Source organism: Battus philenor, unplaced genomic scaffold (assembly GCF_028537555.1).
Source record: "Battus philenor isolate CCGP_79_NKW_IND1 unplaced genomic scaffold, ilBatPhil1.0.hap1 SCAF_21, whole genome shotgun sequence".
Lineage (NCBI taxonomy): Eukaryota > Metazoa > Arthropoda > Insecta > Lepidoptera > Papilionidae > Battus > Battus philenor.
This window is the reverse complement of record NW_027181684.1, coordinates 8,923,118-8,950,207: the sequence shown is the minus strand read 5'-3', so window position 1 is coordinate 8,950,207 and position 27,090 is coordinate 8,923,118. Positions and strand designations below refer to the sequence as shown.

Below are 27,090 nucleotides of genomic sequence, written 5' to 3'. Positions count from 1 at the left end.
AAATAACAATGAAAGGTTCATTATATATATATATTTAATTACAAAATTAAATGTTATATACAAAAACTTTGTTTAAATCTCTTTAATTGAATACGTAACTTATATGACAAGACAAAAATAGTATAAATCATAGTTTCTGAAATTTAGGAAACAACACTTCATATATAACACCAAGTACCAGAAAATATTAGATACCACACTCTTTAAAAGTCGCCGACACTTTCTTGATCCTTTTGTTTAAGATGTAATACTTGTGTACTTATCGTTTTTATTTTAAATATTGAGTTCATTGTAAAATAATTTGTGCAATATTGTTACTAGTTAACGATTCAATACGCCAGTTAAAATTTAACTACTTTTATGTAAGAACGTACATTTTGTGTGTTTAACCGTTTTTCCATACTGAATAAAGTTAATTTCAATGGCGCATTATAGTAATGAAGAATACGCTGACATTTTATATTGTTACGGACTCAGTGATGGAAATTCTTTACAAGCGCGAAGAGAATATCATTTACGTTTCCCAAACCGTCGCCTACCAAGTCATAGAGTGTTTGCAGCGGCTTATCAACGCGTTAGGGAAACCGGCAGTGTTCATGAGAGGCGACGTAAGGCAGGTAGGTAACGCATTAACAATGACGTGATTATTTTCAAAGATATGTTGTAAATAAGATTTACTATACTAATTCAAAGTAATCCTATACGGTTTACTACTGCCCGAGTCGAACGTTTTAACTTATTTAAAAGTATGTATGATTGAAAAAATGTCTTTGTTACTATTTTTATATTTTCTCCTTAAGAAAAGGTTCTTATGTCTTAACGGGAATAAAACAAATAACCGCATTGGTGGCATGTTTTTCACTTTCGCGTTGACATGATTGAATACCGTTCAGTGATTGTAATTTAAGTAATATTTGTGTAATTCTGCTTCCTTTAGGATCTCTCTTGCTATTTCTAGTTAACATGGTATATGTTTGTATATTTTTTAAGGTAAAGGCGATGCCCATTTAGCTGAAGATTTGGATCCCGAGCTTAAGGAAGAACCTTCTGATGTTGAAGAGGATGAAGTACCGGCACAAGTTTCTGCCAAGACCAAACGTAAACTTAGGAACAGTGCAGAGGCCATTGCCAATAAGAAACATAAAGTATGTTGATAGATAATAATCTCTTGTCTAATCATTTCTAACCAGTTAAATAAGCTACAGATGTAAGTTTTTAGCATTTCATGAATGCATTATATCAGTAGTGGCTCAATTGCATTGTAGGGTGAGGGACCAGGTCATGTTTAAGAAGGCCTCCTTGCATTGCTTTGGTGTTCACCTTAACCAACTATACTTCGCCCCCTATCTGACTAAATTTTAAATGATCCTGCCAATGCTTCTCAAGAAACAAGTTAAAGAAATGAGCTGATGTTCAATCTTAACATGCCTAAATACTACAGATACCCATTTCCATCACCTATAAATTCACTACGAATTTATTCTGGGTTTCATTGACTAATTTGACACACTTGTTCACCATAATTATGTGGTCTTTGCATTTTATTAAGTACTATTAATATTACATGTTTCAATGTGCTTGAAAATAGAGATAAGCCCATTCTAGAACATCTCACTGCCATGTCTTCAGATTACTGTTTTCCATATGGTTATAGGGAATCCTGTGATGACATCAAGAGCTTTCTGAAAATATAGCATTTTGTATGATGTTCAAAATTTACTGTACAATCAATAAATTGGTAATAATATAAATTAGGAAATAAGAAGTGTTTGGTTCAGTCATTTTGATAGTTGATACAAATTTCGAAAAATATATATATTTGAATTGACCCCTTAGATACAATAGTGTAATATTTGACTAGGTCTAGTATGAAAAATTATTATCTTTATCTAATGCAATTACCTAGCTGTCTCAAGTGCTACAATAAAAACAATGTTCTACAAAACAGAACCAAATTTGTCTTTGCCATAAATATTACTTACTGCCCGACTACCAAATTAAATGATTGATACTGGGTAAAGATTGTTTACATTTTATCCTAGAGATAGATAAATACTTTAGACACCAATGTATATCTACAATGTGAGGTTTTCAATTAAGTACAAACAGATTTCTATTAGCAGTAAATATTTAGATAATGTTTAGTTGTAATTACTATCTTTGAATGAATTAAGTATATTAAAAAATGTATGCATTTATATTATGTTTCCTTATCAGCAAGCTAAAAAGACAGGTAAAAAAGCAGCAGCTGATGACAGTTTTGAAGTTGAGGAAGTTCTACAAAACTTACAAAACATCCTGGATGAAGAAATAACAGATACTGATAAAAATGATGACTCTTTAAAAGTGAATACATCTGCTAAATCTGATGACAGGTAATTTTTTCCTTGAACACTTATTTGGGGATGGGAATTAATGTGGGTAGGCCCTACTCGTCGACGACGACGAGTAGGGACTCGACTACGTCGGTCGACCTGATGACCGACAACATAGTTAAGATCGCGGGAACGCTTGACGCGGGCAGCGCAAGGTTGGTCACTGTAGCAATTTTTAAGAGGAGACCTAAGCCTTGCAGTGGGCGTCTATCTTCAAATATGATGATGATGGAAATTTAAATTTATGCCAACAAAAGACTAGTGTAGAGTAAAATAACACATCTTTATTCCTACTAGGCTTTGAAAAATCGTGTTTTTTGTATGTATAATAGTTTTTAATAAAAGTTTATTATGTTGATAATTCAGTGAGAAAGAATAGAATCATAAGTTGGAGGGTTCATAGGAAGCGGACATTGCATTAGACATGGGCAAAGATGAAAGCAAGGTGGACATGTCTAAATTGAGTAAGTTTCAAAAATTCTAACTGAAAAAGAAGTTACAAAAGCAAACCAATAGGACGGAACCACAGGTTAATGGAGTTTAAAAGCAGGCCTTGTACTAACTGAGACATCTAAAATGTATTGAATTAATTTTTTACCTTCAAATGTCTGTTTTTTTTTTTAACAACTTCATTGGCAAAATTGATTCATCATAGGTTGCAAATTCTTAATATCTATTTCTATATTGACTGACGCCATAAGCATAATCTACGTTTGTACTTTACCAATATGAAATATTGGCAAGTCTGAAAGGATTATTAAAAATCCAACAAACATTACAAGCATTCAGACACTGCATATTAATTAATTAGCAGTACATAATTGATTTTAAACATTAACTGATTTCAGATTAAGTCCTATTGACCAAGACTTTGAAAGGTTTTGTATAAGATTTTGGTAGTATAGTTTATAAAAAAAAATTGATGAAACCTTTGACCAGTAAGGCACTTAATCACTGTGTTGTAAGAACTGGGCAATTAATTTTGTTTGAATTATTCAATACCATGGGTCATATGCAGATAGAAAACAGGATTTTGACATAAAATTAGGGCTTCATTCAATTATTTTAAGGATAAATGTACATATAACTTAATTGTACATGAAAGTATACAATAAATCTTTAAATGCACACCTACATTGATTTTTACATTCAGGTTTCATTCAATAAAACAAGTTTTTTAAAGTCTCAGTGATTTTTATTTAAAATTCTTTAGTTGTGGAAAGTGGTATTATGGAATAAGATCTAAGGTGGCAACCAGCCAACAAGCAAAATCTCTGCCGACCTTGTACCACCTGGTGGAGATCATACAAAAAGCAGGCTTTTTTGGCTGAGAAGAGTTAGAGAGCCGTACAAAACTATTCAGAGTGAAAAAATCCCTGATGTGGGACTATAAAGTTTCATTATCAAATCTATACTATTCTTGCATAGTCTTGTCTCAGCAGGCTGATTTCCACTACCGAGTAACATTCCACTCAATCACTCAATATGTTTTGATAATTATGTTGTAAATACAAATTTACACCTGGTTTAAGCATAAAACATATACATTATTATTGTTAATCTCTTAATGATCTGGAAACACTATAAAAACTTGAAAGAAAAATTAAAAATAATGTTTTTTAATAACAATACCTTTTTAATGCAAGTTGTCGAGATGTATGTTTTCTTTTCATTAGGCAAAGAAAATATGGAACCTGTTGTTTTGGAAGAGGAGCAGAAGTGTAGTTTAATGATCATCTTGCTACAATCTCTTTGTAAAGCTAAAAATGCTATTGAAAAAAATAATTTCATAAGCTTCATACAATATTACAATACATGAATAATTAGATTGATGTAGGTGGCTGAATACAGTTCCTAATAAATAAATTTATAAAGAGAAGTATTTTCAGTCTGTGCACAAGTAGATGTAACACTAGTCAACTAACATTGTATGTTGGTATAACTATTTGTTCTGGGATTTTTCCACAAAACTAGAAAAAATCACAAGGTATATTATTCTAGTCTTCATAAAATTAGCATTGTTTCTGAATTACCATGCAATGAATTTAAGGTTATTGGACATAAGCTAAAAGTACAATTTAAAGAATTTTTCAAGTGATACTGCAACTTAAAAATTAATTGTTCTAACAACTGTATTAAGCACATTTAGAAACTTGTAGACTTAGATCAAGTCACATTTGGAACTTATGATGAAATATTCTATTAAAGTGGAGCTCAATCTGATTCTCGTTTCTATCTAATTGAGCTCTATGGGAATTGTCTTTAAAACATACATAAATGATCTTTCTGATGATCATTCTGAATAATATGCTTTAGTTTTTGTATAATGGCCCTATCAGACAAGGTTCCTTAGAGGCTCTCAAAAGCTTGGTCATTTCATAGAGCATCTGCCAAGTGGATCTGTGATATCTATGGTCTCCCAGACTGGCTGAGTTTAGTAAGTAAAATTCAAGAATCACCTGATCACTTGCAACTATTTAAATATTATCCATTGAAGTAGTTAGTGCATTAAACTAACCAAATAAATATATGACATATTAAAAATAAATGTTTATTCAATAAAGTTTAAATGCTCTATAGGAATTACTAATGGCCGTTCATCAAATTATTTAACACACATTAAATCTTCATGTCTACAGTAAATAATGATTTTAATAAATAAATATTTCATATTGCTAAATGGTTTTTTACAAAGATTAGATGTCTAAGATATTAAGCGACTTTACAACAGCCGTTTTAAATTAATCATTTTTTAGGTTTTCGTCTTTTCCTTGTTGTACATTCTTCTCTTTTTCATTAAGACCTGAGGTTTCCGAGTTATTCTCTAGCTGTTTTTTTCTAAAGGAACAAACGCCACCTTCACAGCTGAATGGGAATTCTGTCTTCACATTTCCGTCCGCATCTTTAACAGCCCAAGGATTCCAAAAACGTAGTACGTAAGGTTGAATAAATTTGTGCCACAAAAACAGTAAAACAGGAATGATGAAGCATGGAACGCATACCATTTTGCTTAGAAAAATAGATACTGATTACAAATATTTACGATGACTTTTTAAAATATAGCACGAAACTATATATGTACGATAGTAAATACAATAATAATGTTCGCAACAATTTTTTGCACGTCAGAAATCAAAATTGACATGCATCAATTCTGTCAAAGTGACGTTAAAAAAATAATGTACATGGAAGTTGAATATAACTGATCAAGGTCTAATATTTTTGATCAATAAATATGTTGATTACTACTTTGTACGAGTTATTAACAAATAATGTCATAAAATTTTATGCAATCCTTAGTACAGTAATAAGTTATAATTGCAATTAATTGTCTTGTGTAAGAATAAAAAATAGGAAAAGAATAAGACAAAGAAATCATGAACATTTATTTAAAAGTTACAATTATTTTTTTAAAAGGTTTAATTGGTTGGTTAAATTTTCTCCACATTTTTATAAAAGCTGTTGATAACAAGTCGCTAGATAAATGTATGGTATATTTTAGAAAGCAATTATTAAACTTCACTGGAAAATTTTTATGAAAAATGAAGCTGTTTTTTATACCTAGTATTAAAACAATGAAAACATTTACGTTTTATTGGTTTAAAGAGTATTTTTTAGAAAAAACTGAGTAATAGATTTACAACCGAGTGTGGTAAATAACGACACGAATTTAACCCTTTTGCTTTAACATAAAAATTGCGTGTTTCATAGTGGGACGTAAGAATCTTAGAATAGCTAAGGCGGGGGCGTGACACCAAAAAAGTTGGAAAAGACTGAGTATGTTCTCTGTTTTCTATAAAGAGCAAACAAAGTTTGGATGTCACTTAATTTTAATTATTCACCTGTTCATTTGTTTATTAAAAGCCAATATCGATTAAATGTTATCATTATCAGAGATAACTTTTTTTAAAAGCATTTAATCTTTGGTTTTGAAACTTTAAACTTAAAAGAAAATGGTTTATTTAAAAACAGATCTTTATCTTATGAATTAGAAGGCATATGACAAATATCAAAACAAATTATCAAAAACGAAAATGTCTTGATATTGCAGTATTGCTTGATGTTCATAAGACAGTAATCTGTCTGTCTTTTTTTCTGGACTAGGTATTTTCATATTATTCACAAGTAGTTGTAATCTCATCGTTTAATAAAAATATAACATTGTTCTTCAAATGTTTTAAAATTTTGACGTTTAGTTTCGATTGAGGCTTTAGTTTGATTACACCACTTAAAATTTACCATAATTCTATTAAATTTTTACCAAGTTTACTAATGAAGCACCCTGTAGAGAATTTCTAAATAAGTTTGAAGAAAAAAAATCAGAAAAAAGGATAATGATGAAATATTAATAAAATCTCATTTGTTGCCAAATAGTGTTTTTCTCTACTTGAGTATTAAGGAGTTGTATGTGACACATGTGCTAGATTTTTTAAAACAATTCAAGTGCATAAAGTTTTTATTTCAAAACAGATACAAGTTAGCATACTCATTTTATTTATTTTCAGTCATGACTTCTTTTTCAGCTTTTAGTATGTCTAAAACTGCTATGTCTATGGTTTTTTTAAAGGATATTTTTTAGCAGATATGGATATGATAGATTTAGTTCTGACAACCACCGAATTAACTGCAAACAAAACTTTCCTACGGCATAAATTCGCAAAACTCTTTTGTATATTGGCCGTATCATATATCTATTAATCTTTAAACTCGAAACTAGTAACGTAATTAACGCTATAGTCATTGATATGTTGTCAGAAAGCATGAGAATATTTGGAAAAAAAAAAAACGATTTTTACATGTGATTGATCGAATGATATCTGTCAGACATGACATTAGTCACAATCAAAGTTTTTTATTAAAAAAAAATGATGATTTCCATGTAAACTTTTTATTTTAATTAAACATGGTCCTCGTTGAAAAACACGTATCACTCCAAAAGTATTCTTTTAATTTTTCATAAAGTACTATACACAAAATTAACACATACTCGTCGTATATTGATTTTTACAACCTGCAAATGTTATCCACATTTGAAGGTTCTAAAAATCAATACTAAGATTCATCAGAATCTAAGATTCATTCAGCATCATTAATTAAAAAAATACAAATAAACGTTAAAAAATCAAATTATTCATTAGACGAATAGATAATAACATTTAGTACCCTGTTTCGTTTTAATAACATCATGCAATATTAATGAACAATATTTACTGTCAAATGTGTTATTAATTATATGAAAAGATATTACATTGGGCAAGTATATTATTTTAACGAGTGAACATAAACCAAAGAATCTCTGTTCTTATCACATAACTTTGTTTTGTTTTACCTTAACCTTTTGACTTGACGAACAATACATCTATTTAAGTGATTTACATTAAATAGTTTGCATTGTTGTAAACAAAAATATATCTGTTGATATTAGATTTAAAACAAGGTACTTTCATATAAAAAAAATATCGAAATGTAATTCATCTATGTTGATCGACGAAAACGTCAAATTGTTCCATTAACGCGCCAAAATGTCTCCAATTGACAGATTGCTCATTACATTTTTCTACAATTAATAATAATTACACCGTACATCTAACACATTTTACTCTATATAAATAATTTCGGTCAATGAGCAAATAATATTATAAAGATAATATCAAGTATTATATGTTTAAAACAAATTTCATTATTACCAAGCATTCATTCAAGCACCAACATCATTGTAGTTCTCTTACACAGACCTTTAGATTATTATAATTCATTTATTATATTAATATAATTCATATAAACATTATATTTATTATAATTCACAATTTGACTTTTTGATGGATATTATTACATTAAATAGGAAGTAAACCTTATAAACAAATTAACAATATCACCAACATACATCACATAGTTTTCTCTCGCTTGTGCTAATAGCTTAGAGTGTACGTAAAAAAGAGTTTGAGCACTTCAATCAACCACCGTCGTTCGTTGTTCATGGATGAACAGAAATTTGATAAAAAAACGTTATGTACGGTTATTATACGCACAAATATTTTTCCAGTTGTGATAAAACGAATTAATAGTTTTTAAAGGTAGCTAGTAATACAAACACTTTACAACATATCTACTGTCAATGGTATATACTATACAGTTTTATATAATATCTATTTTTATTTGGAATTATATTGTGTTCTGTTATTTGTTCAAATTTATTTATTAAATATCTAAACAAATGAAATACAATTTGTATAGTGACTTTAAAATTAGAATAAATAAGTCTTTATTTTCTAACCTGAATGTATACTACATATTATAGTAATGATCTGATGAGAAATAATTTTATTATGTTTATTAATAGGGTTAAAAAATTTGCAGCGATTTATTGCATTTAATAAAAATAGATTACAGGTATGTATGAGTAAAAGCATCATAGATGTTAATAAACAACTAAATATGACTTTGACAATATGTTATCTAGCTCTATCTACATACTTAAAAATTTTTGAGATCGTACTCACAGCACTTGTACTCAAATAGATTTTATTCGTAATATAATAAAATCTTAACATTAATAACGAGAATAAATAGCTATTTTAAATTAAAAAATATAGTTTTTTTAGCTAATATCAACAACTAAATAAAAATTCACGTATAACGATTAAATAACGAAATAGGCACAATTTTTAAATGGCACAGATGAAATATAGACTGGTATACAAGGCACCCGTCATTGCATAGCGTAATCACCTTCGATGCTAGCTATCGCTCCTTTTAAAGAGGCTGGGAGTTCTGGCATCGTGTAGATGGGATCGGAAATCGGCGGCAAAATTAACGCATCAACCGACTTCTCGTAACTTTTATAGGCTAAATACAATTGTGACACTTTACTTATTTCGTCGTCAGTCATAGCAACAGACCGAAGTTGCTTTTTAAAGTCTGAATCGCCACATTTTGAACAGATTTCTTCTAAAATATACGTTTTGGTTCGCTTTTTTGTTCTATGGTTACGTATGGGTTCGACGAAATGATATCTTTTAGTTTTGTTGTTTTTACTTTTTTCGTCGTCTGAAAAGAGAAGGGACAGGTCATCTTTTTGCCCTTTGAAGCACCCTCTTCTTGCGATTATCTCTCCTCCGCCCTTCATTAGCGCTACGCACAACTGTTCTGAAGGGTTTTCAAAGTCGTAGTAAATATATTTCGACTCTGAATTAGTTATACTATTGCTTTCAATATTCAGACTGTACCGAATGCGAATTTTCTTTGGCTTGTTGGTGCATTTCAGGTACACGTATATTGGTATATCAATGGAAGCGCATCCGGATTCTTGGATTTCGTATGGTGGCTCTTGGAGAACTGAAACAAACATTTTCAATATTAAAACATGAAAAGATAAATTATTGTGTACACATAAATTATATGACCATTTACGAGATTGTATGATTACTTTAAAACAATCATGGATCATGTTTTTTCGAAAATGAATATTTACCTGAAACTTAAGACAGTTTAATTTCGAATTAATGAAATGTTTATCGTTTCATCGTTGGTAGGAAAATTTTAACATGTGAATGAATGAATGAATTATATCAATATCATTATGTATATATATACATACATATATATATATATATATATACACATACACATATATATATATGTTTTAATACCGTAAATATATCATCTAATCTACATGAAAGTGATATGATCTGTTAATTTCAATAAAAAAATCATTGTTAGTGTAAGTTATAAAGCCCTCTAAATTGAACGGCCTAAAACGAAAATTAGTCATTTGCTTCATTAAAATTTTATATTGTGTATTTACAAAATATATTTATTTGTGAAGAATGTTTGATCACAGAATGCTGGCAACACTGTGAAACTAAGAGTTTTTTTCCCCAAATTTCACACAGATATTGTGTTAGAGCTCTTTTCATTCTAATTTTTTTTTCTGAAACCGTCTTCAGCGAGACAGGGATTTCGTACACATTGTAACTTAATGGATACGACTTGCAAACATTCCGATCTCTATGTCGCAAGTCTACCACCTGATGCTTTATATATTATTTTTTGTGAGACTAAAAACCTGAGATTAAAATGTTTTTATGAATATATACTTGCCTCTTTTGGGATAGACGAAGGCACTGGGCGGATGCAGGTGGAACACAACTTTGTGGACGAAAGGGCTGATGTCGCCGCCTCGGGCTCCACGCACCCACACGCGCCAGTCTAGCGCCAATGCCCGCCCGAATGGGGATCGTCGAGGCTCGCACGCGTGACCCACCTCCAGCCATACACGAACGCACATCTGAATACACACAAAAAATTTGTGATTAACATACCCGGCACATGCTATAAGATTTAAAATTATGTTATAGCATTTAACGGCTTAAAGCGCATGGGTAGTGAATTCAAGTTAAATATAAGAATATTTTATTACACAGAATTGAGTTATAGTCATATACTATAAATGACGTATTTTTAAAAATATAAATTTTACTCTCATTTGTGTATACGCAAGTGCTTGACGCGTAAGGAAATATTGTATATAATAAAAGGCTGGAAAAAGAAAAATCCGTATCAAATAGCGTCAACCCCTCGCCAACTGTTTGCGTTCAGTAAACGCAAGAAACAAAAAGTAACTTTTGAAGAGAATAAATAAAATTACTTTCGTAAAGGTATCGTCCAACTCCGGGAATTTTTCATTAGGCAAAACGGATAATAGGGATTCTGCGTGAAGCCCCGGTTAAACCATCAGAAGTACTCTTATAGTTGTTATTAAAAAGTATGAAGAACACATCTTAATGTGTTCTTCATACTACATTACACACATTGTACAGCTTACTGTACAATGTTTCCGTTTAATATTGTGGCGACATTACAGGATAACGAATATAAAAAAAATAACTTCTTTACAATACATACATTACATTTCAGTTAATTTACAAATTGCGATAGATTATATGAAACTAGATTAAACTCTAATTTCTTTATCGAGGATAGCAGTTTAATAACGACTCTGTTAATAATGTAAGCCGATATACGCATTGCAAGGCACAGGCCTCCTTCTAAATATCGCCACGATGACCGGTCTTGCATTGCCCGCATCCAGTGACTTCCCTCAACCTTAACTATGCCGGTCTACCTAGTTGGATGGTCTACCGTCTCATGGTCGCAGCTCGACATTTAGGCTCGAACGGTGCTCGATTGCACGGGCGATGTGCTTCCCCCACTGTCGATTATTGCAGATAAATCTGATTGAATTCGTCGTATTCGTCTAAATCATGGTTGCACAGACCTTATTAAGACTAGGGGCCACTCGGACAAATCATGAAGTGATGGCGGGCCGGCCGCCAGAAGTATAGGTAATTAAATTTTATTAAATTTTGGTTTTATTTTGGAATAGAATTCATTATTTTTCGAATGTAAGAGAGTTTTATTTTTGCTGTCGGCGGGCCACCAGTATTCGACCGGCGAGCCACATGCGGCCCGCGGGTCGCGGTCTGTGCATCCGTGGTCAAAATAATACGTCGATCACCTTGATTCTACTGTGGATCTCCTCATTCCAGCAGCATAGTCTAGCATAGCCGTCTCCATTGCTTTTTGGGAGAATTTAGTCTTCGGACATTATTTATAATTGGTGTAATTTAAATCTAAATTAGTGTGTACGCTATGTCACTGTAAATTGTAACAATTTTAAACGGACCTGTATTAATAAATAAAATGTTAATTCATTGTGTTTGGGTCGCTTCAATATTATGTACGCTAACTTTTGTAATTAAACTCCAAGTAATTAACATACAAATAAATATTTATTGTATGTATGTGAATACTTTAAAAAATAAATGTATAGTTATCATCACTATTGGGTGATTGGTTATAGGTGTAAATGTTCACTCTAAAATATATCACATTAATTTATATTTTATATTGAAATGCTGCAGGCCAATAACTTTTGGCAAAAAAAAGTCTGCAAGGGAAAATATTACACGATAAATAATTTTATTATGTAGTAATACGAGTTTTGGAAACGCCTTTTCTTACTAAATCATCGTTACGTTATTATTTTACAAACTATTGATTTTTGTAAAGGGCGTCCCATATATTACTTGACAGCAAATGAACTATACATTCAATACTTAAAGCTTACATCTATAAATAACCACCCAGTATGGTGAGTCTGTATCAACCGTGAACATTATTTTATTATAGCATTATATGAAAGACAATGTGTATGAGCAAAATAAATATTCAACACTTTGACAACGATTTTCCAGGTTACTGCGATTCAAGGTTCGAATGGTAATGAGTGTGATAATGAGAAAAGATTATGCCGGCAATTATGTTATGCTAGCGCGATGCCTGCAGAGGCAGTGCGTCGTACTCGAGGCATTGGTAAAATATATATCCTTGGACGTGTGTGTGAATCGTGATTACCTTGTGAATAAAAACGTTCATTTCCGAGTACCCACTGTTTTTATGTACATTTGCATTTATTTACAACAGAAACGTTATCTCTCACTATGAGCCTTTTTGGTAAGCTCATAGACGCACAACGGACCGCGGCGACAGCTATGCTCAGATTTTCCCTACGAGATTGGTATAAAAATTATAAACAAGTTGAAGAGGCAGTTGACAGACTACATAACGCATAGAACAGTTGGCGCCTGTGGTCTTATAGTTTTCCTACAAAGTGAATTGGAATTTGTAATCTCTAGGAGAGGTCTATATCCGGTAGTAGAAGATCTAAAGCTGAAAAAATTATGACGATGACGACAGAGTCTTTTGGTCTTGGCTTTCATCGGTCCCTTGGACTAAAAGTAATAACTTTTTTTTATTCTTTGTAGGTGAATCATTTGACCTCTGCCTCGTCTAACCTTAAACGACGAGGTCTACGATGGTAAATGCCTGCCTAGAAGAAACCTATTCACTCTTGTCTTAAAGACTCCTAAGTTATCATTGGCTTGAAATAATGACACTGGTAGATTGTTCCCCTCCTAGGCTGTTCGCACTATAAAAGCAAAAGGGTTAGTGATGGAAGTAATTTCAACCGAATACGGATGTCGTGAATCCGTGCCTCTTATTGTCTGATGGAAGAAAGGAGATGGGAGAATTATTTGGTGTAATTTCGCTGCACATTCCAAAACGCAGTTTGGAGAATACCGATAAACTGGCAACTTTTTGCCGCATGAAGGATGGCAAGCTTCAGGTCTGTTATAAATCGAGACAAAAGACTAGTGATGTTGAAATTATAATTGTATCCGGGATTCAGAAAACAAGCGTTGCAAAACTTAGTGAGTTGTTAACCAATTTCAGTCTTTAACCAATCAATTAATGTAGGAGTTTAAAACATCGGGTCTACAAGTTAGATTGAACCAGCAGTTGTAATAGAAAAGACAGTGTATGATACTTTAGGCATTAGTACTATCGAAATCGCTGTACTGCGCCTTAGGTACACGCGCGGCGAGACTGGAGACTATCGGTCACTCGAGCAGCGCTTGCGCTTTTTATTTCTTGTCCTCCGCGCTTTCCCGAAACGCAGTACAGCGGTTGCACAAGCACTAAAGCAAGCATTTAAAATAAATATCACATATTTTTTTAATTTTTTATTCTAACTTTATAAGAACAGTTTGGATGGATTGACTTACCTCGGGACTCTATGATTCTTATATTATATATTGCGTAATCATTGTCAATGCATAATAAATATTTTACGAGACTATGAAATACTGAATCGTGGTCTCATTAGCAATTCGAATGAAAACTTAAATTGAATCAAGAAGTATTAAATCAAACTACGACATTTATATCCTCGTTGGTATTTTCGCTTCTGAATCAATATCAATCAGCGTCAATTGTGTGCCGTGAGTGTCAGCGTAAATACAAGCACTTATCTTCCCCTTCGCTGGTATAATACTCAACAAGTTCGGCGGGCGCAGGGTCATGTCTATAAAAACGTTTATTATTGTTCCACTCGAATCTTGATGCAGACGACAACGGTCCTTCCATCGGAACGGTAGTTTCTATCTGTCGTGATTTTTTTTTACCTCTACTGTGACTAAACTCAAGCACTGTGTGTAAGATGTTTAGTTATTCATATCATTATCCATGTAGGATTATTTACAATTACTTCTTGTGTACGTCATGAGAAGAATAACAAAAGAGCTCAATTTAATAGAAACTAGAGTCAGAGTTTCGCAATAACGACACCTTTCAATTTGAATCAATGAACTTGACGGGTTTTCCTGTTTATGGTTCCTTTCACAATATGCATAATACAATATTAAATAAATTCTTTACCAAACTTAAACGTCCTTCATACTATATTAGGATTTCTTACAAGTTTTCGTTTAATAAACTTCTTAAATATAATAAACATGATAATACGGAGGCATATTATATTACATCGGATTAAGATTCCGCCAAGCCCTTAGCCTTAAGACGGACGCTCCATGGCTTAAGATTAGAGAGGATCCGACAGAGAACCGTTTTGGCTGCCAGTTGATATGAATTTCGCATTTCGATTCGTGAACACTGGAGAAATAAGGAGGCATAATGTGTTTCGTCCAAAAGAAATTTTGCTTCCTTGTTAAATATACTTTTATTTTATAAAATAGAATTGTTGTTTTTTTAATACTAGTAATCGGGACACGCCGAAACATCTTCTCGTCCAAAATAGCGCAATGTCTAATGACTAGGTCTTTGACGAATGTGTATTGTCAGTGCCTTATAACAAGACTCAAGGATAGCCAAAGAGCAAGGGAGAGAACTATGCCCGAAGCTTTGTGCGAGGTTCGTGCAGCCGAAGATCATTAGGGTCGCGAGGTTTCAAAGTGGCGACCAATGCCCGTAATCACGGCGTGAATAGATCTCTCACTAGGTGGACCAATGATGTAATCAAGGTTGCAGGAAGTCGATGGATGCGGGTAACGCAAGGCCGGTCATTGTGACAATCTTTGCAGGAGGCATATGCCTTGCAGTGGGCGCCTATCGGCTGACTTTAATGATTGAATGAACATTAGTATATAATAGTTAACCTGTTCTTTTTGTGCTTGCTATTAAGTTTCTATAACGTAAAGCAGTGCGCGAAAAACTATCCCAACATTACCACGATCCTCAGTAGTGAGGGATACGATACAAGAAGAATCAAGGTATAGCTTGCTTAAATGTTTTCAAAATAACATGTTCATATATTTGATAGGCTTCCATAAGTTGAATGACCTGGATGCCATAGGTAAGCAGAGTTCAATCGATAGATGACCCGCATTTACAGCACTGTACTTAATGCTATTGTAATTCATGAATACAAATTTAAAAAAATCTTTATTCAAAATACGATGAATTATATGTCTTGTTAACATTAAGTTGAATCTATTATGTATTCGAATGAAATCTGAAAGATCTGAGAAGGACAGGCGAAAGAAAGTAAGCAGGACTACATATTTTTTTATATTATTAAAAAATATATAATATAAAATTACGCAATTTAATAAAATATTGAAATAGTGTGGGGGCGACAAAATTATGTCGTCTTTTAAAGTGTACCCGTAGCACACAAAGGTACTTTGATTATTTTCTATACAGTAAAAAAGCATGCGGTTTCTTTTCCTAAAATATATTGAGATATATAAGCTCGTTGATAGTATATCATCATCATGTCAACAGTTAGAAGTCTAATACTGGACATGGCCTCCACCATTGAATTTTCACACACACACACACACATATATATATATGTACGTAAATCGTTCCATCGAGTTCCTTTTTATGTTTAAAGTAAATTTCAAAAACCTGTAACTTTAAATTGTATTAAAAGCAGTAAGAATAACTCAGTTTATTAAAATTCTCACATTTAACTACAATTTATATTTCAGTAATAACTAAGATTGAGACCGACAAAGTTTATTTATGAGAAAACCCATATCCACAGTTGTTTTATAATCTGTATAATTTAATTACCTTTACTTTAACAGTGGTATAAAATCATTGTCTAAATTTAATTGTCTGAAGTTAAATAATATGAATTGTGTATAAAAAATTCAGGCTTGAAATTTCATTGTTAAAAATGTGCAAAAATACAGAGCACTTTAGACAATAAATGCAGATATATTATCATTTGCCGCTGGCTGTCCACTACTGGACACGGGACTCCCTAGGATAGGTTGAAAGCTGCCTGCATTAATACTCCTTGTACGTTTCCAAGCCCACCTGACTTAACTAATTAAGGAAATATTAAACATATCCATTAAGCTACTTAAGGTTTTTTTTTGTTGTCAGTGGTGTCTTCTATAGCAATATTCTTTTTTTTTTATTAAAAACATGATAATATATAATTTCAATTAATCGTGAAAATTATAAGCTAATGTATAAAAAGACTTAATTTAACATTACGAAAATAAATAAAACCTATGTATGGAAGTAATTATAATGTAATCTGAGAATTACAAAATGGCCGTCACTGTTGGAGTGATAATATATTTGCATTCGGGTAACTTAGAATAATTGTTTACACATAAATCGATTAGTCAACGCAATTAATACTTACTGTACCAAGGGATGATGAGTACGCAAGATTTGCAAGTTTGCGTTTGTTACGAAGAGTAAACTGTAGAAAATTAAACCGCTAAACAGTCATGCATTCCTATACTTGAATATCAGGTATACCATAAAATTTTTGACCTTTTTTGTTTAATGTAAGGGAAATATATAAACAAGGCGTTCTGTGTAGGTACTCTTATATCATTATCACTAGAGAGCAGACCCTAAAGGAGGTCTTCACTCATCCGCAACCTCTGTGAAGAAATATCTAATAGATTCAGGCGTTACTTTGGGGAAATCCATCCTAAGTAAGAAAAGGATTACTTCCGCTATGTAGTAGTAGTCTCGCCACTCGCTTCACTCGGTGTTTGGCACTAATCGGTGTAACATTACTTCGGATGATGCCCCGTGGAGGGGTAAAACACGTGTTGAGTGATTTTACGGTGGTAGTTGTGTAATTCGCATTGTTTGCCGCATGCGCATTTATAAGCGGGCTGGCGGGCGGTGCACTTTATTGCACGTCTACTGCTACATAGCGGAAGTAGCTATATATTAGTCCTTTTCTGCGGAGAAAGACATTTTCCATATCCTCAACTAAAGAAAGACATGTAGAATGTCTCTTCTCGATCTCTTTGTCTAACGCAAATAAAGGACTATAACATATCCGTTACGTAGGAGATATAAAAGGTAAAGAAACAATAAAGCCTCCTGAAAGACCGGCCTCTATTCTAGTCCGTCCTTTATTTTCTCCCAACGCCTGCCAGCTGCAGGGGATGATGCAATAAAACGAGGGACGCACAAATTTTCAGCCTTACTAATAAATAAAATAAGTAATTTCTCAGCATTTCATAAATAATACATACATAATATTATTTTAATATTATTTCCCTGTGTATGTTTTAAAGAAAATATGTGTTCTAATTTTTTTAAATCCTTAAATATGGAATTCACGTTTCGTATTCTTCAATCGTAATTTATTCCAGAATAAAATCAAATTTCAAGGCGTCGCTGGTTCACCAAGAATTCAACAATACTAGTTGGTTCTTTAAGATTATTAATGAATTATTTAACATCTTATAAAGTAAAAAAATAAAATAAAAAAGCTGTCACATTTTAACAACTTATATTTAATAACAATTCACAAACTCAATTTATTAACAGTATTGCGTTGTTGCTGACAGCGTAGGATGTTTACCGATGACTGTAATGTGAACTTATCATATCGTATGCATGGCATTAGATTGCATATTACTAAATGCGTAATTCCAGTGTTTACCGAATTCCAGACAAGAATAGCGTAAGTAATTGTTTATATTCCTATCACAATCTAATGTATTTTTTTAAGTACAAAATGTTTTGGCTTAACTGAGAAATTTGCATTTTCAAATTACCGGACGAAATGTATAATATACATTATCATTTGCCTATAAATATTTACAATAGATTGATATAATATTTAAAACGGTATGTAGTTTGCAGGCCATCTCTACCGGTCCTATTGGAAACCTACAGGAGAGGCAGTGAACGTCTTAGCGCTGAAACATGATTTAATATTTTTATATTTAGAATTTACTTTTATTGAATTATGTGTTCGCGTATTTTTTATACATCGTAGTACATTGAATTATAATGTACGAAATTTAAATATTTTTTGTTAAGAAAATCATGAGTGCAAAAATTTAAAATTTAGATAACTTATTTTTATCTAGGAAGTGTTATAAACATTCGAAGATATTCAATTATTGTACAGGCTCTGGCACACTTAGCTTTTTCATCTACATATGCGGTGAGAAAACAAAGACAATCATTATTTTAGTTAGTTTAAAATTTAAATAGCTGATTAGAACATAAGCTATGAAAAAATATCTAATTCAATTTAAAAAAAACCTCTTTGATTTTTGTTAAATTGTGATTTCTAATGTTGAGTAGATTCCACCAGAAATTACAATTTTTAAATATAAAATATTATTTTAGTTATAATTCCGCTATTTCAGATGTCAAATACAAACGAAAAAGGGAGGTTTGCTTGGAGGTGAACGATTCCGCTGTAAAACCCAAAAAGAATATTCCGAAATTTTCGTGTACACTGCATTGATTCCAGGGTAAAATTTCCGTAAAATTTAAATCTCAATAAGACACTGAAGGTGTGCTCGTTCGCCTCTATGCTACTTGAGTTCTTTGAAGTTTCGTTTGAAAATTTATTTGAACCTAGCAACAGCTTTTTGAACATAAGTCGAAGCATTAACTTGACTACATCCTTAAAGAAATTTTTACTTCACCATCATCATTTCAGTTGTAAGATATTCATTACTGGATATAGACCTCCCCTGCAGATTTGCAATAGGAACAGTTGAAAACAGCCTGCAGCAAGCGTCTTCTGACGAATTTATTAAGGTCGTCTGTCTTCTTTACACTTTTTAGTTCTTAGGTCATCGTCATTGGGTATACTAATAGATACATGAATAAATGTTCTAATCCCGTAACGAGTAAGTTAATTTGATAACTCTATTATCAGATTAATAACTATGTTGATATTACTAATTAGGTGGAACATTCTAGAGTGAATGTCATGAAAAGAAAATTTTATTCAAAGAACGCGCATCCAAAAGTGGATTTCCATTTAGTCATAGGACATCCACTGCAGAAGATAGTCTTTTCCCTTTGATTTTCAAAAGGCCCCGTTAGACGCGACCTGCATCCAGTGTCTTCTGACAACCTTAAAAAGATCGTCTGTCAATTTACTTATTTTTATTTTCTGCGCTTGTCGATCGGAATAATAAGGACTTAGAGGTCAACTGATCTGCGTACTTTGCGGACTTGCCACTACCACTCCAACTTGTCAGTCTGCTAGGCTATGTCGGTTAATTTAACTCGTTCTACGGATCTTCTCTTTCCTGATTCGACCCCGTAAAGAACTTCCAAGCATAGACCTCTTCACAGTTCACTGAGTTGGCTTGTTGATGAGGCGCACAACATAACTAGTCGAACAATACATTAATTATAAACTTGCATCTTCAAGGATGGAGGGATATTGGACAGAACCAAAGGTGTTAAAGTGTTCGAACATAATTTTTTATTAATGAAAATGAATTGCATCACCCTAAAGGTAAGGTTGTTTCAGGAGAAAAACATACATATAATAATTAAACGAGTAAAATTGTAATATTTTGCGAGCAAATGAAACATGTGACGACTCGTCTAAAAAGGTAGTAAGAAAGAAGCTGCGGATAATCAATATAGCCACGCAGATTAAAAATACTCGAATAAAAAACTTTTAATAGACAGATATAGTTTTATGCAGAACCACTCGGCTGGCAGTTGTTCAAACGTAAGATAAATCGTTTGGCTTCGCCGCATACGATTAAATTATCGATAAGGATGAAGACTGTTTTTACTTCCTGATGATAAATAATTCAGTGTTATAATATAAATAATGCATGTTTTTTCTTCTGTCGAGTATGCGCTATACAAGTGCAACGAAAAGATCAATCAAATTAAATAGAATTGTAATACTGCAATACTATTTAATTTCTTAAACTTTTTTTTCCCTTATATGTTATAATAGTAATTTATGAACGTAATCTTAGTTGCGCAGAATAATTATTTTTACCTGTTTAAAATTACATGTACTAATATGAAAATGGTGTTTGATATGAAACCCTTCGCTTACATAGTTTTATTGAAAACTAACAGATTCGTGGCCCGTATAATTACTTTAGTGTAATAATAACCTTTTTTTGTAACCAACGCCTCTTCAATCGTTCCTGTAGGTGGAATTTAATGAAATACGTTTTTAGACCTTTCGTTCGTCTTTTATTACGCGAAAGTAATATTCCTACCGAATTTTAAATCTCCAAGCCTTATCGCTCTAAAGATATGGTGTATAGTGAGTATGAACCAGTACATAAGTATATATATAGGTGTCAAAGTTATAAAGAGGTGACCCAAAAAATCAATGATTTTTGAAATGAAAAATAACGTAATAATAATATAGAAACAAAACTATCACGAAAATTTTGATTATGTACTACATACAATTCGTCACCGTCGTTTTAGCATTTAGATGTCCTTTGTAGGATATAGGCACCTGTCAAAGATATTTCTGGGGAGATATCCCATAATCGCCACACTTGGCAGGATCGCAGTGTTGTACGTAGAGGTCGTTGCTGCCATAATCCGGAAACTCGATTGTGAGCAACGGCTATCCTTTACAATTAATACTTAAATCACACAAGATTTTATCCCGGGAATCAAACGCGCGACCTACGGTGGCACGTCTCAACCCTCTATCACAGGACTGCCACTGCTCGTAATAATATAATTAAAAAATGTTTACTTTCTGTGCCTGCAGACCGAAGTCATATGCTTATCGCAATCCAATAGGAAAAGAAATTAATGTAACATATTTCAAAGTGATCACTTTGTACAGGGTGATTCGAAGAATTGTAAAGATCTAAAGGTTTTTGCACACGAGTGAGCTATACATTCACCCCTTTAATGTTTTTATACCTATAACCAATAACCTATTATATAAAAATGAATGAACTAACCTCGAAAGAGATTTCTTCGTATAATTCAATAACGACCCTCTTCAAACGTCACCTTGTTTGTTATTTATAAATATTTAAATACTCTTTCTTGTTTCACTAAACAACTTTTTTGATTATAGAAAAAATGTTATTTCTCAAATGACAATAACTTTTGACATGAAATGTAACTCAAATAGCGAATAGATAATGACATTTATAGAATTATATATTTCTTAAAATTAATATATGTTTATAACACATAGTTTTTAGAAATTTTTACCACAAAAAATTACCAGAAATTATTAATGTGAGAAAAATTTTGCTTTTTGTTACAAAGTAACTTTGTTGTTATTAATAATATTGTATTTCTAACGAGACATTAATACTATCTGTGGTCTATGTATTTAAATTGAAAATGTAAAAGTAATTTAAATTAAGATCGATATAGTAAATCATTTTTTAGAATTCGGTAACTAGTTTCGAATTTACCCCAAATAGATTATTTATAAAAGACAAGGTCAATCGTGCTTTTAAAGTTAATAGCTAGTTAATATGAACGATTTATTTATTTAACTGTGATTTTTATTGTATTCCTATGGAAAGCCGAATGAGTTTCAATGTGATAGAATGTATTTTTAATTTTTTTCATTCATTCCTTCAGCCGATAGACGACCACTGCAAGGCTTAAACTTCCATTATTGACCGTTTTGCGCTGACCGCTTCTATCGACTTCTCGAGGACTTCATTTTGCCTAGAGTCTACCTATTACCAGTTCAGACGAGCAATTCTTCGAGCTACGTCGGTAATTTTGTTTCTTCTGTGGATCCCATATCTGATTCGATCTCGCATCGAATCTCCGGGCATAGCCTTCACCATTAATCTCTGGGTGACTTTGAGGCCTTTTTATCTAATAAGGCCTGTCTTACGCCACGTTTCGGATCTATATTTTCTTTATTAACCTATGTATTATGGAATATATATATATACAAACATACATACACATATTTATAAATATATATATAGTTAGTATCTTTCGCCTGTTTTTTTTTCAGCTCTAAGCCATTTATGACCCGAGTAGGTGGTAAACTCATTTCGAAGTCAATAAGAGATGCAATCGATTTTACTCTTGGTTAAGGCATGACTCATTTATGTTAATTTACAACTTCAACTTAGCTTAACGATACTTTTACTGATGAATATGTAACAAGTGATTAAATTTCACATTATTGTCACCGGTGTGGTCAGAAAACTGGAACATATGCAATTTTTCATTAGATTACTGTATTCACCATTTGCTTTTTAAACTGTTGTTTGGTGGCGAAGCCATGATCCATTATTAGACATTATCCTATGTCTCTAATTGCTTTCATGTCGGCTTCACTCAATCTAAAGGTGAGCGATATCTAAATAATATTATACATCAAAATTTTTGCTAGTTTTTTTGTTAAAACTCAAATTAAAAATCCGCTTCGGTTATGTGTAATATCTTTTTAATCACCCCCTAATGAACAAGGACTAAGGATTAGACAGATTTTGAATAATCTTTCATGTGATACATTAAAAAATATTTAAGATTTATTTTTGAACTTCATAAGAGTTAAGTTAAAAGTTATTTAACTTAACCTATGTTATGGTCAATGATCAATGGTAGCCCAGCGTTAAGGAGACTCTGAGACTACTGAGACTTGGTCTTATATAATTCACACTGTGCATTTGCAGCAGATTGTGGATTAGGTAGAGAATAGTTCTCAGAGGATGTGCAGCAGCGTCCTCTGCGTTACATAACATCACACTGCGACCGCTAATCCGTCTGCCACGAGTAGCGATTATGTATATCTCCCCATGGATATTTTTATGGGAGGCCTATGCCTAGCAATCTATTGGCTGAAAAGAGAGAGAGAGAGTGTGATATTCATACTGACAATTTTGAAAGTTTATGATGATTACATAACGATGTTTTTCTGTAATAGAAATATTCAATAAATACAATAATAATAATATGCAAAAGCGTGCCAAAATAAAAAAAAAAACGTTGAAAGCGTTTTTTTTAAAAACAAAAAGCTGCAAGAGAACTACATTGAAAGCAATATGGCCCGTTAATAACAATGTGGTGATACAAAAACATTTGTAGTTTAACCTCTTTTTATATTTAACTCATCAATACGATTTTATGCACTGTCTCTCCTCGAGTTACAACATAAGTTTTAATGAAGTTATCTCTGTCCTCCGTCACCTTTGACCCAATAAAGGTGTTAAATATCCACAACCAAGCAGCGGTTAAACAAAAAATCTATTCCGCTATTATCGATTCCGTAAATAAAATGACGGTTTCCAAATAAAGAAAATCCTATTGGAACAGTAATGCAAACGCGCTAATTTATGGCGGCAAATTTTAATAATCAAAACCTTAAGCCACACACACACAGAGACATATATATATATATATCTATATGTTTGGGACAGATCACATGGTGGAAATCAGCGAGTGCCCTTGAAGAACTACGGCACCATACGGTACCATATCTTGACAGGTTATCAGGCGTCCTGAGTGAGGACTGAACCGTTAGTGCGTTCTTAATGGCGCGAAGGGAGTGTAAAATTCCATTACCTGCTTGGAATGTCAGGGAGTAAGTTCGCGCGGGGCTCTTACCTTAAATGAGTACAACCGTCTAAAACAGTGGACGAAAACCTATCTTGAATTGGTCCTTCTCGGTGGACAGATATACTATCTTCATTGATATGACTTCACGGTTGGAAACTTTGGGGCCAGTATAATCAAGATATGTAGGAATAATTTAGATGGGGATTTGTACCAAAAATACATCTTGATAAGGAATGTATCAAACTTTGTAATTTATGTTTTGCGTATTACCACAAAAAGTATAGAATTCAGACAAGTCGCCTTTAAGAAAAAAAAGTATAACCTATAAACCACTGTCAGTTTATTGGACGAACGCGTGGCATTAGTTAAAAAACAGGCGTCAAAAGATAACAATATGGTTTTAGTCCGATGATGCCTATATGGAATATTCAACTATTGCTCCCGCAGCGAATGGGGATTACATGTAGAAATTCAAAAAAAACCTAAAGTGGTACCGGCGTATTCGAAATATAAATTTTTAACAAATTAAGATTAATGACGTCATGATTTTATTTACCACGGTCATTAATATATCTCTGGATATTCAATAAATACTGTTGACTTCATAACAATTCTGTTATCTTTACGTCAATATAATTAAGCTCAATTTATTTAATTTCGGATCGTTATTGGCGTACTTCCAATGATGCGATAAAATAATCATGCGTAAACATTGGAGATAAAACTGTATAGTGGAGGAAATAATATAATTAAATATTTAATTTTAAATTGTATAAGTATGTGTACTTGTATACAAATAAATATAATCGTTAAACATGTTGCTAAGCGCCAAATTCGTACGTCCGATCCGTGAAATTGTAGTATGTAGCGGTCCGAGCTATGGCTTCCAAGAGGCCCGCGAACGTAGCTTCAAAGAGGTTTTAAGCTAAATGCCCTTAGCGTCCTGCTTGTCGTGTCGTTTGTCGTGTCGAAAAAAATAAAACAACATACCATTCGAGGCACGAGGAAAACTATTATTAAAGAAAAAAAATAAAAATTAAAAGAATAAATAAAAATAAAACAACAACACTCTTTTTATTCCATATGAAACCATAGAGTAAATTAAAACACAGCGCGACTTCAGCGTTCAACCAATTCGTGATGATGTATGTAATATAGAAATATATTTATGCATTGCTTTACAAGTTACGGTTAAGAAGATCCAATAAATAAGTATGCATTGTTTTTCGCCAAAAAAATGCGGCGTCATGACGTGTACTTAGAAGTCTAGACAACCTATTGCTGAAGGATTTTAAATGAAATTGAATTACCTTTCAAATAGGTATTAATAGTCTTTCAGCTCCTTACAATTTTATTACGTACTTAATTTTTTGGTAACATGTTTCGAATACATTTGTTAACTTTACGTTGTGTAAACTTGATTTTTTATAGATCTAATAGTATTAATATTTTTGTCCAAAGACTCGTTATCGTTTAAATTTTTATCACGTTTAACAGAAGTAAACACGGTGGAAAAACCGACATGTGTGAGAATTGAATATTTTTACGAAGATTCCTCCTACAGCAATAGGATCGCGTGACTATTACGGTCCATTTAATAATGATTCTCAATAATTTTTCAAGGTAATTAAAAATAAACAACACTCTTTAAGAATCATACATGTACAGTTATTATTGATAAAAGTTTTGGTCGTTGTACTTTGGTACGTAAGTAACCTATACAGCATTAAATGTATAAATAAATATGTCCGTATTATTTGTCCACATAAAAACCAGTTATATTTGGTACGCGCTCGTTGGCGGTCGGTTCGAAAGTTTCACTTGACAACAAAGTAAATATATTGTTTACAATACTTTGCGCAGAAAAATATATATATTCGAAACAGTTGCAGTGTAATAAGAATTATTGATATTAATATTTATTAAATAATGCAACACCTGTTAAATACGTTGCTAACTTCATTATCATTTTATTATCGAAAACTCCCGGAATGTGGGTGAATAAGATATGTGCGATAGACAGTTACCACTTCTTTTGCTTTTACTGTTAAATATAATTACCTAAATAATACTTCCAAGTAAATTCTTAACACGGTATGACCTATTTGGCACTCACCGGCTTGTCATATATCTTTAGGAGACCTTCAGTCATTTTCTAATATGTGATAAAACCGCCGCTGCTCGTGCGGTGACGGATGACATCTGTAACAGGCCGTCGAGGTCATGATATTGGCGGGTTCATAATCACAAGCATTAAACATACAGGCGTTCGCATTAAATCTCACTTGTGGTACGTTGGACGTGGGCAAAGATGCATGAAGGCTGCTCTCGATTCCCGGCGGGAAGTCAAACTCGCGGCATTTCTGACAGTAAGACTACGTCAAGGCGGGTTTATCACTGAATCATTCGTTTAATGACACGGCGAGCGCGGGGAAGGTGCGGGGCAAGCGGGGTTCGCGAATGACGTGAGCACTTCGACTTCTGACCGTCGCTTCCTCTTCCCTCTTCGTTCTGCGCAATACGAATGAAGCAAGCGTTCCGTTTCACAAGAAACTTTTCGATGTGCTAAAATAACAACCTTAATTTAAAAATAAATTACTTTAATATCTATTGACAAATATGTTTGTATTTTATACTTTAATAAAAGTCTAAAAGGTAATGTTTGGTGATTAATATTTCTCCTGGTCCTGTATAATATGTTATATTATTTAGATTGGCTACAAAATTTAATATAGCTGTAAAAATTATCTTTGTGTATGATTTTGTAAACCAATGACTAACGAATTTTAAAAAAATATTCACAACCTTTTTTATTGATATATGAGTACTTTATTTTTTTAATAACCTATTATGACAATATTGCTATTGCTAAACAACAGGCGTTTAGTTTTTTCACAAAAAAATAATCGTTTTTGTTCACCATTATGATGTCAGTTTATATTACTACTTCTTCAATTACAATTAACTTGTGTATTTTTACTCTTCTAATTTAATTAATTAGTAAGTTACATATTGCGTTGATTTTAAGGATTAGTTCAAAGGACAATTACCGAAGGGCATACATTTA

The 27,090-nt window shown here is 32.5% G+C and overlaps 3 protein-coding genes across 6 annotated transcripts; 1 reads left to right on the top strand and 2 right to left on the bottom strand.

The window, feature by feature from the left end:
- The first annotated feature begins 162 nt into the window (after positions 1–162).
- On the top strand, positions 163–3,523 carry LOC137923179 (46 kDa FK506-binding nuclear protein-like). 3 transcript variants are annotated; one of them, XR_011107549.1, is made up of 5 exons: positions 163–617; positions 991–1,145; positions 2,218–2,375; positions 2,742–2,839; positions 3,224–3,523. XR_011107549.1 is itself a non-coding variant. In XM_068766354.1 (4 exons), the coding sequence occupies exons 1-4, from the start codon at positions 422–424 to the stop codon at positions 2,752–2,754; spliced, it is 510 nt and encodes a 169-aa protein (XP_068622455.1). In that variant the 5' UTR covers positions 163–421; the 3' UTR covers positions 2,755–3,210. The 3 variants fall into 3 exon arrangements, 2 of the variants coding, with proteins under 2 accessions (XP_068622455.1, XP_068622454.1); XM_068766354.1 differs by lacking the exon at positions 3,224–3,523 and having other exon boundaries at positions 2,230–2,375; positions 2,742–3,210; XM_068766353.1 differs by lacking the exon at positions 3,224–3,523 and having other exon boundaries at positions 2,742–3,210.
- LOC137923181 (UPF0729 protein AAEL015238) lies at positions 3,521–5,532 on the bottom strand. Its single transcript, XM_068766355.1, has one exon. The coding sequence runs from the start codon at positions 5,378–5,380 to the stop codon at positions 5,117–5,119; it is 264 nt and encodes an 87-aa protein (XP_068622456.1). The 5' UTR covers positions 5,381–5,532; the 3' UTR covers positions 3,521–5,116.
- A 3,156-nt stretch (positions 5,533–8,688) lies between these two features.
- LOC137923174 (protein ENL-like) lies at positions 8,689–26,518 on the bottom strand. 2 transcript variants are annotated; one of them, XM_068766345.1, is made up of 4 exons: positions 26,309–26,518; positions 26,140–26,225; positions 10,476–10,662; positions 8,689–9,710 (listed from the first exon to the last, which is right to left on the bottom strand). In XM_068766345.1, exons 2-4 carry the CDS (start codon positions 26,173–26,175, stop codon positions 9,085–9,087), a joined length of 849 nt encoding a protein of 282 aa, XP_068622446.1. In that variant the 5' UTR covers positions 26,176–26,225; positions 26,309–26,518; the 3' UTR covers positions 8,689–9,084. The 2 variants fall into 2 exon arrangements, with proteins under 2 accessions (XP_068622446.1, XP_068622447.1); XM_068766346.1 differs by having other exon boundaries at positions 26,140–26,518.
- Between the last annotated feature and the right edge of the window lie 572 nt (positions 26,519–27,090).